This window comes from Mya arenaria, chromosome 13 (genome assembly GCF_026914265.1).
Source record: "Mya arenaria isolate MELC-2E11 chromosome 13, ASM2691426v1".
Taxonomy (NCBI): domain Eukaryota; kingdom Metazoa; phylum Mollusca; class Bivalvia; order Myida; family Myidae; genus Mya; species Mya arenaria.
The window spans coordinates 21,613,647-21,629,430 of record NC_069134.1 but is presented as its reverse complement, the minus strand read 5'-3'; the positions used below and the strand labels follow the sequence as shown (position 1 = coordinate 21,629,430).

General features: G+C 34.5%; 1 protein-coding gene across 1 annotated transcript; it reads right to left on the bottom strand.

The window, feature by feature from the left end:
• Positions 1 to 3,280: 3,280 nt before the first annotated feature.
• On the bottom strand, positions 3,281 to 8,392 carry LOC128214344 (UDP-N-acetylglucosamine transferase subunit ALG14 homolog). Its single transcript, XM_052920765.1, has 5 exons — positions 8,224 to 8,392; positions 7,648 to 7,784; positions 7,088 to 7,210; positions 5,216 to 5,275; positions 3,281 to 4,924 (listed from the first exon to the last, which is right to left on the bottom strand). The coding sequence occupies exons 1-5, from the start codon at positions 8,390 to 8,392 to the stop codon at positions 4,760 to 4,762; spliced, it is 654 nt and encodes a 217-aa protein (XP_052776725.1). The 3' UTR covers positions 3,281 to 4,759.
• Positions 8,393 to 15,784: the final 7,392 nt, after the last annotated feature.

Sequence of the window (15,784 nt, the reverse complement as noted above, 5' to 3'; positions counted from 1 at the left end):
CATACGTGTTGCATAAGTATCTAATGACCAAATAAACCGGGGGGGGGGGTATAAATCCAGCCCTTTAACTTCTCTACAAAGGCAAATGTTCTTTACCAATCTCATTTATTTGGCATCGTTGTAAAGAAGTAACAACCAGCTTTCAGAAAATATTTCGGTTTTTAATTTCTCCAAAGAAATATTGCGTATTATTTGTCTGAAAGTTTTCGTTGAAAATCGCGTGATATCGCATAAAGGCACAGGTATAGAAAACATGGGCCTAGGTTCTAACTTTTTTAATTTTTATAATTTTTTAAATGTTGGTTATGTTGTAAAGAAGAAGCAATCAGTTTTTTAAAAAAAGCACAGAATTCTAAATTTAACTCAAATCCTAATTTACTAAATGTTGTTATCGATGCAAAAAAGATACAAGCAGCTTTCAAGATTTTCATATCTATCGTGATCAAAGCTTCTATAATTGATTTGAAATCATCGCTGACAGTCACAATAACCACAATGAGGGAGCAGTGAGAACAACACGGTCTAGTTATATTATTTTTTAATAATAATAATAATAATAATAATAATAATAAAAATAATAAAAATAGTAATAATAATAATAATAATAATAATAATAATATTAATAATATATTAACAATAATAATTATAAATACATTTGTTCTAGTTTGTTAAAGCTATACATGCACGATACATGATGGAATTACCGACTACATTCAATCATAACCAAGAACACTGTCTACAGAGCCACTTGTCTGAGAATTTAACATTGTCAGTACATCTTTGGTGGTACCACTTAATCTTACAGTGTTTGCTTCACATTTGATCATATCGGAGCAATAAAAATGGTAGGTTTTTATTCTTGTTGAGGCATTTTTTGGTATTTTATTCACATTGAAACATTCCATTCATGCCATTATCAATGCAAAGCAGATGAATTCTCTTTGTCGACTGAACAAAACGCAAATTTGGAACATTTATTTCAAAGTGTTTATTTTAACTAGTACTAGGTCAATGGCAACGGCAATAGCAAACACCTGTCAGAAAACATTATCTTGCCTCTGTACGTTTTATACATGGACGGGAACGGTTTTGTTTGATCTCTTTTCACATATTTGAGATGTTTGAATGGTTAGATTTGTGTCCGATTAAATTCCAAGTTGCCAATTAAAAACACTGGCCCCTTGTCTTCTTTTTGGAATGTAACAACCCAGTGGTACTTCCTTTGTAGTGCATATGGACGGATGCAACCCAGTGGTGCTTCCTTTGTAGTGTATATGGACGGATGCAACCCAGTGGTATTTCCTTTGTAGTGTATATGGAATGTAACAACCCAGTGGTACTTCCTTTGTAGTTTATATGGACGGATGCAACCCAGTGGTACTTCCTTTGTAGTGCATATGGACGGATGCAACCCAGTGGTACTTCCTTTGTAGTGTATATGGACGGATGCAACCCAGTGGTACTTCCTTTGTAGTGTATATGGACGGATGCAACCCAGTGGTACTTCCTTTGTAGTGTATATGGAATGAAACCACCCAGTGGTACTTCCTTTGTAGTGTATATGGAATGAAACCACCCAGTGGTACTTCCTTTGTGTATATGGACGGATGAAGCCTCCTGTGGTTGCAATTTTCGTTGATTTTCCATTTCACGTTATCATCATTAAACACTGGGGCAAATGAAGTATTCTGTAGCCCCTTGACGTTTTAAATATTCTTTAGAAGTTTTTGGCAATAACCTATTCCTCGGTCGTTAAGCCACTCTTTATTTTGAATATCAAACTTTTGAAATCATGTCTACGGGCACATTCAAAGTCGTAACAGCATTCTTTCGGGCGAAAACATACTGAAATCCTCACATAACAGTTCTTCTATAGTTGATGGTCCGTCTTAATATGTTATTATTTGCTCTGGATTCCATGATAGCTGATATCCGTTTCCTTGGGTTAGAACTCGGGTGTTTTCTGGCTGAAAACTGGACTTGGAGTCTTCTTATTTGTTGAGGTTTCGAATGCGAGTGATGGTGCCGTTGATAACATGGGTGAGGAACCTTTATATTCTTTTACGGTCTGTAGCGTGATTAACTCCGACTTTGTTTTTTGTTGTTGTTGTTTTTTTTTTTTTTTTTTTTTTTTTTTTGGGGGGGGGGGGGCTTCTCAACCTGATCTGTTTGTAAATTCAATGCTTTCTTAACCGCTAAAATAAGATAACAACGGAACGGCAAGTACATTCTTCTGTAGGTGTCAATGTCACAACTCGTTAGTTGCCCTTTAACTCCTGGAGCATGAACAAATGCGGTGCAGAAAAAGTTTTAATTATCAGGTCATTTTCAATAACATAACTGGCTAACATTTCTTGGCTCAAATTCTTTTCCTGTCCTTTACGCAAACTCTGACTGGATCATCTTCAGTTCAACAGTGTTGCATTTTTTATTTTACAAAATGTCAAGCATTGCTTGGCCATTTCCAATAGTTTCAAATGTTGGTTACTCCGCAGTATGGATTAAACATTTTTGTATGATCCACACTGCTTAACATGTTTATGCAAATATGTATTGCTTGACTGGGTTCAGCTTTCTTCAAACCTTTCAATTTTCGAAATACACTCTTCGTCTGATGAAGACATTAAGATGTCTCTGACCTTTGATGAATGTAATGTTGTCTTGAGTGCCGTTTTGTTTTTCAACCCAAACTTAAACATCAGTGTTAATGTGAGTCCAGCAATGTAGAACAGAAATATTTTGGAAAGTATTTGTTATTGCCTTTTTGATTCCTGCCTCTTTGTCATATACGAATGGCACAGATGTTTTAATAAATTTGGAACATGCTCTTCAACAACCCTAAAGAAGCGTTTATGAAATTTAGCGTCATGTTTTAAAGGGGCTGTTTCACGTACATGTATGATAAAATAGCGGGAAAAAAAGAAAATTGTTGAAAACTGACAAACTTGGCATCGATGTGTACAATGCATTGAAACTTACTAGCTGAAGTACCACATATTTAACAATTTATTTAAGTTTAGCAGTTATTTCGTATTTTTCCATTAAAAAAGATTACTGGGTATGTCTACCAGGTAGCGGATTCAGGGGAAGGGGCGCATTCCTTATGCGTGATTGGCTAGTCAGTGTTATCACATGATATTACCGAGGTAGGTGTATAGCTTAATTATGTCACCCGATTAGAATTAGCATTTGTAGCTCAGTGAGTAAGACGCTGGTTTGCAATTTTGGCGACGCGGGTTCGAACCCGGTCTCCGACACTATTTTTTTTTTTACATTTTATTACTTTTTTTACAATTATGATATCAAAGCGTAACACATTCTATTAGATAATAATTGTCCTGAGATTCCTAACAAAAAAAAACTTTTTTTGGTGCCAATCTGTGACACAGTCTCTTTAATACAGGGTTTTAGACCAAACTACACAATCTTAAATCTGTCAAACGTCACATACCTGGCAAAACATTGACTTGTTTCTACTGACTTAAGAAAAATTCGCTAAAATCTATCTCAAAGTAATGAAACGATGTCTCAAAGTTAATTCCATTTTTTTTACTAAAATCCAAAAGATCTTTACTGAAATGACCTCCTGGGTTCTTATTTACGAATGTCTCAGTACAATATCACTTAACATAACACAACAAGTGACTGCTGAAGCCATTATCTAGTACAAATATTGAGGCAGATATTTATCAAGCCAGAAAAAATGTGTATGTTAGCATTTATCACTGTATAGTGTAACAATGAGAAGAACAAAATCATTGAAAATGTTGAAAATAGAATTGCCATAAAAGTTGCTTTCAACTAAAAAATTGAAATCAAATTTCTTCTAGATCAACTTCATTATGAGAAAATGATACAATAATTCAATAATGTCACATAAACATGAAAAATGCTTTGGGTGCATTTAAGATAAGACAACGAAATTAATGCAGACACACCTTCACTTGTCGCCCTACCATTCTGTAAAGTTTGATTGAATTCTATTGATATTTAAAAAATATGGTATTGCTAAATTTTGAGAACAACACACTTTCACATGGTGCTCTACAATTCTATGAAGTTTTATTGAAGTAAACGTCGGTAGTAGTTTAAAACTTACGGCTGAGACACAAAGTATTGCTACGGAATCCATAGTGATCAACGTTGAACTTCAAGTGTGACCTTGACCTTTGACATAAGTGCATGAACTTTGTGCGTGGCATACCTTCTCATGGTGCACTACAATATGAACTTTAATTGAATGCCCTTTAACTGTTAAAAAGTTATGGATGAAAACAATTATGATTGCTATAAATTCCACAATTTATCAAGTTGAACACCAGGTGTGACCTTGACATTAAGAATTAAGACAATCCTTTTTAACAATATACACACCTTCCCATGGTGCCTACAAATTCCAGGAAGTTTGAATGAGATCCCACCAAAATTAACAAAAGTTATTGCTGAGAAAAGGTTGTAATGAACATACACTGAAGAAGGAACGGAGAGTGCAATAAACATATGCCTTACAGAGGCAGAAATAACAAATAATAACTTAAAGTCTTGACTCCATCTTCTCGAAGTACTATCAGTATTAAAGATTTAATTGAGTTTGAAATGTTTAACAAGCAATATAAGAAATCATGAAGCTGCTAACTACAGACAGAGATTTACCCTCCTATCATTAACTTATTGTACAATCAACTGAGCATTTTGCATAACAAATAACAAACAGAGCTATCTGCTCCATAGTAGAAATAAAGTTCTCAATAATGTAGATTCATCCAATTCTTCCCATGTACACAGTCTTTGGGTATTTCTTCTGTAACTGTGGCCACTGAACAATAACACTGTCGGCTAAACGGTAAAGGATCTTCCCTGACAGAGAAAGGGTTTCTACACGGCATATGCTTTCCACGTATATTACCTTTGTACTATAAAATATCTGAAAGAGTGATATACAACAAAAATATACAACAAAAATAACCAACAAAATATCAAGAATACAATATGTAGTTAAGTTTTACATGTATTTCATCTGTTAAATATGCATTTTAGTTACATTTCAATTATAATTATCAGACAAACACTAATATATTATCTTACCTGCATAATAATATCTAGAAGCTAGCCATTTAAAATAATGTATTCATCTTCACATATATTTTGGCAGCTTATTTTTTGTTAAATTACTTATACATGTTTAAACTGAATTGTAAAAAGGTTGCAATCTCACCTTCATTAATATTCCAGCAACACAAATGGGTATGCACGTTCCTGGTCCATTGCATAAAATCTACAATGGGAATATACAGTATATACTTTCATTAGTAGATTCCACAATTTGGACCATAAACATCTTTTAAGGAAAATTGACAATATTGAATATGCAATAAAATTACAATATCTCTTCAGTTTTAAAGATGTTATTATTGAAATGTTAATATCTATCATCAATATTTCAACATAAGTATATATTATAACAATACATTCTATATGTTGGTTTAATGTACCAGTACATGTTTATAATGTTACTATAAATAATAACAAGAGCTGTCACAGAGACAGCGCGCTCGACTATTCCGCCACTTTTCAGTGTAAGGATTGAAAAGTTTTGGCCAAACATGCATGGATCACTGTTAGATTAGATTTCAATGCAATACATGATGTGCTGAGATAGTAACATAAATGTGGTTACATGGAAAGTTTCAACCAGATTTTTTAAGTCTAATAATAAAGGGCAATTATTTGCAAAATACAGTTATATATCTTGGTTATTCAATTACATTGAGTGGTTGAATACCATTCTATAAAGTCTCAATTCAATACATCGAGTAGTTGCTTAGAAATGAACCTATGTGTGCTTAAACGCAAAACCTTAACCAGAATATCTATGTCGAATAATAAAGGGCAATTATTCGCATTAAATGAAACTAGAGTTATCTTACATGGTTAATTAAGTAGGTTGGATGGTTGAGTACCATTGTATCGAGTCTCAATGCAATACATCAAGTAGTTGCTTTGATATTGAAATAATGTGTGCTTGCACACAAAACCTTGACCAGAATTTCTAAGTTGAATAATAAAGGGCAATTATTTGCATTAAATGCAAAATAGATTATCTAACTTGGTTAATTAATTAGGTTGGATGGTTGAGTACCATTGTACCAAGTCTCAATGCAATATCACAAGTAGTTGCAGAGATATTAACCTATGTGTGCTTGCACGCAAAACCTAAACCAGAAATTCCAAGTCGAATAATAAAGGCCTATTATTTGAATTAAATGCAAACTAGAGTTATCTAACTTGGTTAGTTAAGTAGGTTGGATGGTTGAGTACCAATGTATCAAGTCTCGATGCAATAACTCAAGAAGTTGCTGAGATATTAACCGATGTGTGCTTGCACGCAAAACCTTAACCAGAATTTCTAAGTCGAATAATAAAGGCCTATTATTTGCATTAAATGCAAAGTAGAGTTATCTAACTTGGTTAATTAAGTAGGTTGGATGGTTGAGTACCATTGTATCAAGTCTCAATGCAAAACCTCAACTAGTTGCTGAGATATTAACCTATGTGTGCTTGCACGCAAAACATTAACCAGAATTTCTAAGTCAAATAATAAAGGCCTATTGTTTGCATTAAATGCAAACTAGAGTTATCTAACTTGGTTAATTGAGTAGGTTGGATGGTTGAGTACCATTGTATCAAGTCTCAATGCAATAACTCAAGTAGTTGCTGAGATATTAACCTATGTGTGCTTGCACGCAAAACCTTAACCAGAATTTCTAAGTCAAATAATAAAGGCCTATTACTGGCATTAAATGCAAAGTAGAGTTTTCAAACTTGGTTAATTAGTAGGTTGGATGGTTGAGTACCATTGTATAAAGTCTCAATGCAATACCTCAAGTAGTTGCTGAGATATTAACTTATGTGTGCTTGCTCGCAAAACCTTAACCAAGGGGTGACGCCGACGCTTGGGTGAGTAGTATTGCCCTCCATATTCTTTGAATAGTCAAGCTTAAAACAAATGTAAAATAAATGCTGTGCAACTCTTGTACTTAATTATAACATCAGAAAACAAAAATAAAATTAGCCATGATTCACTCACAATTTCCGGTCGAAGTTTGACAACAAGGGGAAACGCATAGAGGGAAGCATACAAGGTGGACAGAACAGTTGTGAACCAGGACTGGTCAACTTCCCGGCTTCTCGGAATTTCATGCACTGCGTACTAAAAAGAAATATGAAAACTTATATGACTAGAAGAACAGACACTTCAGGGGAGAGAAAATAATTCTGAACACAAAATACAGGATTCAATAATCTTAATTTAATGTTGGGTATATGATAACAAGAAACATTATCTCAATGAGCTATTTTTGGACATAAAGCTACGGTATTCCTTAAATACCATTTTTAAAAGAAGTTAATTCTGGCATGCACTAAGTTCATCCTAATTCATGTTATGGGGACAAATCCTAAGAAAATTGCCATCTGGGAATGAAATTCACTGAGCAATTTATAGTCTTATTTTTCCAAAAACAAGGACTAATTTGTACGTAAAATTCTCAATGTCTTTTCTGCCAGCAGTCCTGAAATTTCAACCTTATACCTCTTGAAACTAAAATGCCAACAAGAATATAATCCATTTTAGAGGATAGTGCTGACCTCATGTCCAGTGTCCCTCTCAGTTTGCTCCACCTTTGCCCGACTCATGGCGTCAGTGTTTGCAAGAACATAGAAGCGGGGCTGATAGTGGTCCCCTAGGCGGTCAACAAGTCTTAAGAGTTCTGTGGTGTGCCCGCCTGAAATAAAATAATGAAAATTATCTGTAGGAACTTTTAAAGTAGCTAGCAAAGCTTTAAAGCCTATTTGTACATTTCTTAGCATCTCTCATATCTACATCACCATAGTATTTCATTGCACTATATCATTAATTATAATAGAAAAATTAAAAACAATGCTCCGGGGCGATTGTCCTATCGGCAAATCAAACGCCACACAGTGTTACTTTCCTTACAGTCTATTATTCACTCATCACCATAGTATTATTTGTTCCAGGCATGTGTTAATACTTGCCGCAATAATGCGCATTAAGGGAAATTGTTTAACATTTAAACATTAATTAAGTTCTCCTTAACATAGAGCCGCCAAACAAAAAACAAAACGTCAAAGACTCAGCTTCAAAGCGACTGTATATATGGACTAGTGTAAATAAAGCCCCACCCATCAAATGTGCAATACCTGAACCAAGAACTGCCAACAAAGAAACCTTGTCATGTTCCTTTCTACGTTTCATATTAAGTGCATCTTCACTTTTGTCAAATAAAACGAGTAAACATATTGCTACAATCCCAGCAATAGCAATAAAACTGGCTGCAACAACACCAACAATAACAATAACCGGCTCCATTGGTTTACGGTACGTGGATGTTTACGACAATGGATTTAGTAAAAACGTCACCTCTCTGAATCGGGATCATCAGCTGGTCACTTACCGTCGACGTTTCTATTATAGAATTATTGGCTCAAGAAAGGAAGCGTATTGAGCCCGAAGCTAATAGAAGTAGTAAAAGCAGCAGTAGCAACAGTAAAATTTGTAGTAGTAGTTGTTGTTGTTGGTAATAGTAATAAATTAACGATTTCAACAAGTCAAGCGAATATTATGACTTTACTCAGTATCTAGAAAAAAATACTTATATGCACACAACTGTACATGTATGTATAAAGAACGATCTAACCTTGAATTAAATATTGAAGACTCGAGTAATGAATGTACATAAAAACATTAATGTCACGTTAAACTACAAAATAATAAACGCTTTATTAGAGCAGTCACAGACGTCATACGCAAGTTCAGTGTGGGATCCATTCCAGCTATATCTCGAAAATAAACTTGAATCTGTGCAAAAAATGATACAACAAACATTAACCATGACACATGAAGTACGACAGATCTTTTTTTTTTGCAAAATTGGACCTAGACTCAGAGTCCCTTACGGACAGAAGAAAGAAAAGCCTTATCGTCTTATAATGCTTTTTCTGCATTTACTTAATAACACCGCATCAGTCCCATGTAGTAGTGATCTAGCTGTAGCAGTAGTAGACGGTAGCGGTAGTGGTAGCGGTACCGTTAGCGGCCGCGGCAGTGATGGTGGTGGGTGTGGTGGTGGTGATGTATGAACAACACATTTTGCATTTATTGTGTTCCAGACGAATGTTCTTCGTGTTATTGAGAAAATATTAGTATGTAAAAAGAGCCGTTACAGAGCATGCTTTCCTGTACGATATATAATTGAGTTGCCTCCCTTACACCATAAATTTCCAGTGTTTGCCTTAGGCATGAATGCAACACGTTTATAGGAAATAATGCGTATCGAATACCAAACAAGTTTTTCTTTTTTGCTCATTTGCATACTTAAATACGCCCGGAATCCAGTATACCAAGAGGTGAAATTAGCTTTTTAGCTTTTTTAAGGTACAGGAATGGCTCCAGGAATGAGGCGTTAAATGGGAGGGGTGGGGGTGCCTTTCACACGAACAATCGCCTATTGGTTTTGGTATCCGCACAAAAACTCAAGAACTGTTTAACGTTGGAAAATAAAACTCTGTCAGAAAATTACTCCTCATTAGGTTTTGGTGACCTTTGCAGCTAAAAGGTTAAGGATCAAGTCATAGGTTTCAGGGAAAATTTGTCCGCACAATAAATGAAACATTATGAAATATGATTTGTAAGTTACTCAGAACAAGTAGATCATCCCTTTGGCTCCGGGTAAATAGGTCAAAGGTCGTTGTCGATGCATTTATTTTTAGAACACCTTTTTTTTTAATGCTCTTACATAAATATCGCTTAGGGGGCATGTTTTTTAAACATCTCGTTTTTTTGGTGATTTTAATGTTTCCTACCTGAGAGTTTAAAAGCATACATTTGGTGAACAAATTGACCAAAATATGGCCCAATATGCCATCATGTCCCATTTCCGAAGGCAACACTTGTTAAACAAGCTTCTCACCTCGAAGGAAACATGTACATCTCTATGTTTCAACTCCCTATTATAAACGCGCATCTCATTTCAGCTATATTTGTTTCAAACAATGTCCTTGCATTGTAACATATTTTTATAAACATGGACTCAAAGACAAAAAATCTTTACATTGCTAGAACATTTTATTAACAGGTCCATCCAGAAATAAAGGGATACGACATTGATCATTTCCAATTTTACGTTGTTAAAACAGTGTTTCAACAGTATCAAAAAAGTCTATGTGCATGTTTATAAAATTCTGACTTTCAATATTGACCATGTAAAGTTAATGAGACGCTGACTTTCAAGATTGACAATGTGCATGTTAATGAGACGCTGACTTTCAAAATTGACAATGTGCATGTTAATGAGACGCTGACTTTCAAGATTGGCCATGTGCTTGTTAATGAGACGCTGACTTTCAAAATTGACAATGTGCATGTTAATGAGATGCTGACCTTCAAGATTGGCCATATGATTGTTAATGAGACGCTGACATTCAAGATTGGCCATATGCTTGATAATGAGACGCCGACTTTCAAGAGTGGCCATATGCTTGTTAATGAGACGCTGACTTTCAAGAGTGGCCATATGCTTGTTAATGAGACGCTGACTTTCAAGATTGGTCATATGATTGTTAATGAGACGCCGACTTTCAAGAGTGGCCATATGCTTGTTAATGAGACGCTGACCTTCAAGATTGGCTATATGATTGTTAATGAGATGCTGACCTTCAAGATTGGCCATATGCTTGTTAATGAGACGCCGACTTTCAAGAGTGGCCATATGCTTGTTAATGAGACGCTGACTTTCAAGATTGGCCATGTGCTTGTTAATGAGACGCTGACCTTCAAGATTGGCCATATGATTGTTAATGAGACGCTGACATTCAAGATTGGCCATATGCTCGTTAATGAGACGCCGACTTTCAAGAGTGGCCATATGCTTGTTAATGAGACGCTGACATTCAAGATTGGCCATATGATTGTTAATGAGATGCTGACCTTCAAGATTGGCCATATGCTTGTTAATGAGACGCTGGCTTTCAAGATTGGCCATATGCTTGTTAATGAGACGCTGACTTTCAAGAGTGGCCATATGCTTGTTAATGAGACGCCGACTTTCAAGAGTGGCCATATGCTTGTTAATGAGACGCTGATTTTTAAGATTGGGCATATGCTTGTTAATGAGACACTGATTTTCAAGAGTGGCCATATGCTTGCTAATGAGACGCTGACTTTAAAGATTGGCCATACGCTTGTTAATGAGACGCTGACTTTCAAAATTGACAATTTGCATGTTAATGAGACGATGACTTTCAAGATTGGCCATATGCTTGTTAATGAGACGCTGACTTTCAAGATTGGCCATATGCATGAAAAATAGACGATGACAGTCAAAAGTGTCCATGTTAATGTTAATGAGACGCTGACTTTCAAGATTTGCCATGTGCACGTAAATGAGACACTGACTTACAAGAATGGTCATATGCTTGTTAAAGAAACGCGGACTTCGCAAAATTGAGAAATGAGGAAACAAAAGCAGCAATATCAACATTTATTAAGTCGTGAATCATCATAAGTTCAAAACTCAAAGGTGGGAATATATTAATTCACAATAAGTAAATGATTAAGAAGTGTTAGCAAAACAATAACACAAAATATCACAAGCACAAGTAAATATGAGCACAATTAAATATGCAAATAAATTAACAATATATAACAATAACGATATCAGGGCAGGATATACAAACATTCAGCACATGTGATCAAACAATTAAGTTTTTTTCATCCTGCTCTCTATATCAACACATTTTTCCTTGTTTCCTCTCCTTACCTATCTTTCCTTTATAGGTACATTTTAGCGTCTTTATCTTATGTACCGAAAATAATTTTAAATTAAACTTTGTTTGATGGGGGGTATGAAAAAGAGCATTACATTGTATATATATAGTTACACACAGTTATTTCTAAAAGACACAATACATGTTATTTAGCTGTTTACGTTACACACCAATAATTTTAACATAAAATAGTTCAATTTGAGTAAAGTAGAAAAATCTTTTAAGATTTATTTAAGAAATGATACCAAAGCCCCCTACTTTCATACTGTATGCATGCAGTCGGGCATGCAAGTAAATTCCATGAAGCGCAACATGCAAGTGCCCTCCAGCATTCATACAATGTGAACACATGAAAAAATAGGTCAATCTTTATAATCACATTTTAAATCATGTTTTATCACAATAAAACATTGGTAAAATTATCTCCAGCTGAGTATTATTTGTTAGTGAATGGACAAGATACATTTGTAATAAAGAAAAGGTGCTAATCACAATGTCCATTATTGGTTAAATGACATTGCGTTTATCAAATCAGAGCGCAGTATTGAGATACAAAGGCATCATAACTCTTTGCGGGTTATACAACATCAACATCAAATTTTCTTATACAAAAGACTACGCAAATGTAAATATATACATGTAAACCATTAATCTGGTAATAAACCAAACTAACATGAATCAGTATGCCACTTGAAAGTAAAATGGATTGACTACTCTTCCTAACTATGCATACCAGAAATGAAGTGATCATACTGTGTGAAAGATGACTGATACTGGAGAATTTCTACTTACTGAGTCTCTAGGTTTGCCTAATAAATGGAACATCATGATGTTCAATAGTTACACAATATCAATTTTAGTTTTTCAATTATCTATTTCTAATGTCAAAATGCACTGGTCCATATTGTGCAAGTATCATTTCCGGAGGTGGGCAAAAGCACGGCAAGTGTGTGTGTCAAAGTATACCTGTTGTTTTTTTATTAATAAAGTAGCATGACTTGACTACTTATAAAGCCAGGAGTAATAGGCCTTCAAACTTTGATGTGTATCATGTACGGATGCAAAATGGATAACATTATTACAGCTGACAAAAAAAGGAATACATACAAACAATAAATGGGAATCAATTTTTATGAAATGAGCATTCCAATTAAAAAGAGATACATTCAAAATAAATTATAATAAAACATGACCTTTTTATGAACTTTACAAATGTGGAACTTGAAATACATGTTTAAAGGGGTGATCTTCCAGATTGGTTAAAGAAGCTTTTCCATTCACATTTCCACATAAAAGACCTGATTTGGTGTGTATAATGACCATTACCGTAAACAAAGTGCTTGGAAGTTTATGCAATATCAAATTGTAAGTTCATTTGGTGCAAATCTCTTATTTGACCACTTTCATCATACTAAATGGGCATTTGAGTTACCAACTGGATCATCATTCCAATTACATACAACTACTAATTGGAATAGTAAGTAAAGAATTTGTTTATATTCATCAGATACTGATATGACAAAATCACTCATTCTGTTATGTAAGGCAAGGCCATCTCTCAAGAAAATGGGACTATTGATCAAAACCAATGACGAGCCAGCATCTATGGCTAGATATGACCTTTCAAACCATCACATTATTGTAGAGAAAATCATATTTTATCATATAAACATACATACATAAACACAAATATATAACAAAATATTATTGTCATGTGATCAATGAGCCTAAATATTGGAACAAGTTTGGTCATTTACATTTTCACATTGTGGCTTTTCATAACAAGAGCAGTCTAACATGTATCAATATTACGATGTGCACTGATATAAAAGATAATAGAAGTTATGATGAACTGAGAACAAAATTTAGTTTTACCATGTATGTTATGTGGAACAAAATACACTTTTGGTGAACTATACATTTTGTGATAGTCATACATTGTGTTTCACTGTGTGATAGTCATACAATGCCTTACACTATGTGATAGTCATACTATGTGTTACACTGTGTGATAGTCATACAATGCGTTACACTGTGTGATAGTCATACAATGCATTACACTGTGTGAGTCATACAATGCGTTACACTGTGTGATAGTCATACTATGTGTTACACTGTGTGATAGTCATACAATGTGTTACACTGTGTGATAGTCATACAATGCGTTACACTGTGTGATAGTCATACAATGCGTTACACTGTGTGATAGTCATACAATGTGTTACACTGTGTGATAGTCATACAATGCGTTACACTGTGTGATAGTCATACAATGCGTTACACTGTGTGATAGTCATACAATGCGTTACACTGTGTGATAGTCATACAATGTGTTACACTGTGTGATAGTCATACAATGTGTTTCACTGTGTGATAGTCATACAATGCATTACACTGTGTGATAGTCATACAATGTGTTTCACTGTGTGATAGTCATACAATGTGTTACACTGTGTGATAGTCATACAATGTGTTTCACTGTGTGATAGTCATACAATGCGTTACACTGTGTGATAGTCATACAATGCGTTACACTGTTTGATAGTCATACAATGTGTTTCACTGTGTGATAGTCATACAATGCGTTACACTGTGTGATAGTCATACAATGTGTTTCACTGTGTGATAGTCATACAATGTGTTACACTGTGTGATAGTCATACAATGTGTTACACTGTGGGATAGTCATACAATGCGTTACACTGTGTAATAGTCATACAATGCATTGCGTTACACTGTTTGATGGTCTTACAATGCGTTACACTGTGTGATAGTCATACAATGTGTTACACTGTTTGATGGTCTTACAATGCGTTACACTGTGTAATAGTCATACAATGCATTGCGTTACACTGTTTGATGGTCTTACAATGCGTTACACTGTGTAATAGTCATACAATGCATTGCGTTACACTGTTTGATGGTCTTACAATGCGTTACACTGTGTAATAGTCATACAATGCATTGCGTTACACTGTTTGATGGTCTAACAATGCGTTACACTGTGTGATAGTCATACAATGCATTGCGTTACACTGTTTGATAGTCTTACAATGCGTTACACTGTGTAATAGTCATACAATGCATTGCGTTACACTGTTTGATGGTCTTACAATGCGTTACACTGTGTGATAGTCATACAATGTGTTACACTGTTTGATAGCCATACAATTAGTTACACTAATGTGATTTAATTCACAAGTTATATATATATATATTTATACTTTTCTTTCAAAATACTTCCATTATTCTCATTTACAATCTTTTAAAAAAATCCAAAATGCATTTACAAATAAAAAATACTTCCAAATACAGAAAATGTGTTCATTGTTTAACTTACTGCTATGTATTATTTTAACATTGTTAACATTGTAAATAATTGTGCAGGGACTGAATAAACATATAAATGGACTAGAATCAGAATGAAACAAATAGAAACAGACCTCAATTACCCACAGTCATAACTCACTACAGTCATAACTCACTACAGTCATTAATTCGTTCAGACATTACTCCTTACAACTGAATTCAAATTATCTCATGTCAGCATAGAAATAATGGCCATAATGTTAAATTTTGATGCCAGTTGACCCCATATAATTTTTGTATCAATTAAAACACAACAGTGCTAGCTGATTACTTATCATTTGTTAAATGAATGACTGAAAGAATCTTACACATAACTGTAGTATTTTGTCCTTTGTTTCAACTGAATAAGAAGCAGAAATGGCCCATTCTTTCAAGGCTAAAAATAATTGAATTTAATATTATTTTCACTATGTTTTTTTACAGATTTGTCCTCTAAACAAACACCCTTTGAAAAGAGACCAGAATAATATGGGGTAAACTGGCATGCACAATTCATATAATGATTTGAGTATTGTATAACTTAATAAATGCATATGCGGATGTTTCCATTACAGAATGCCATACAGCG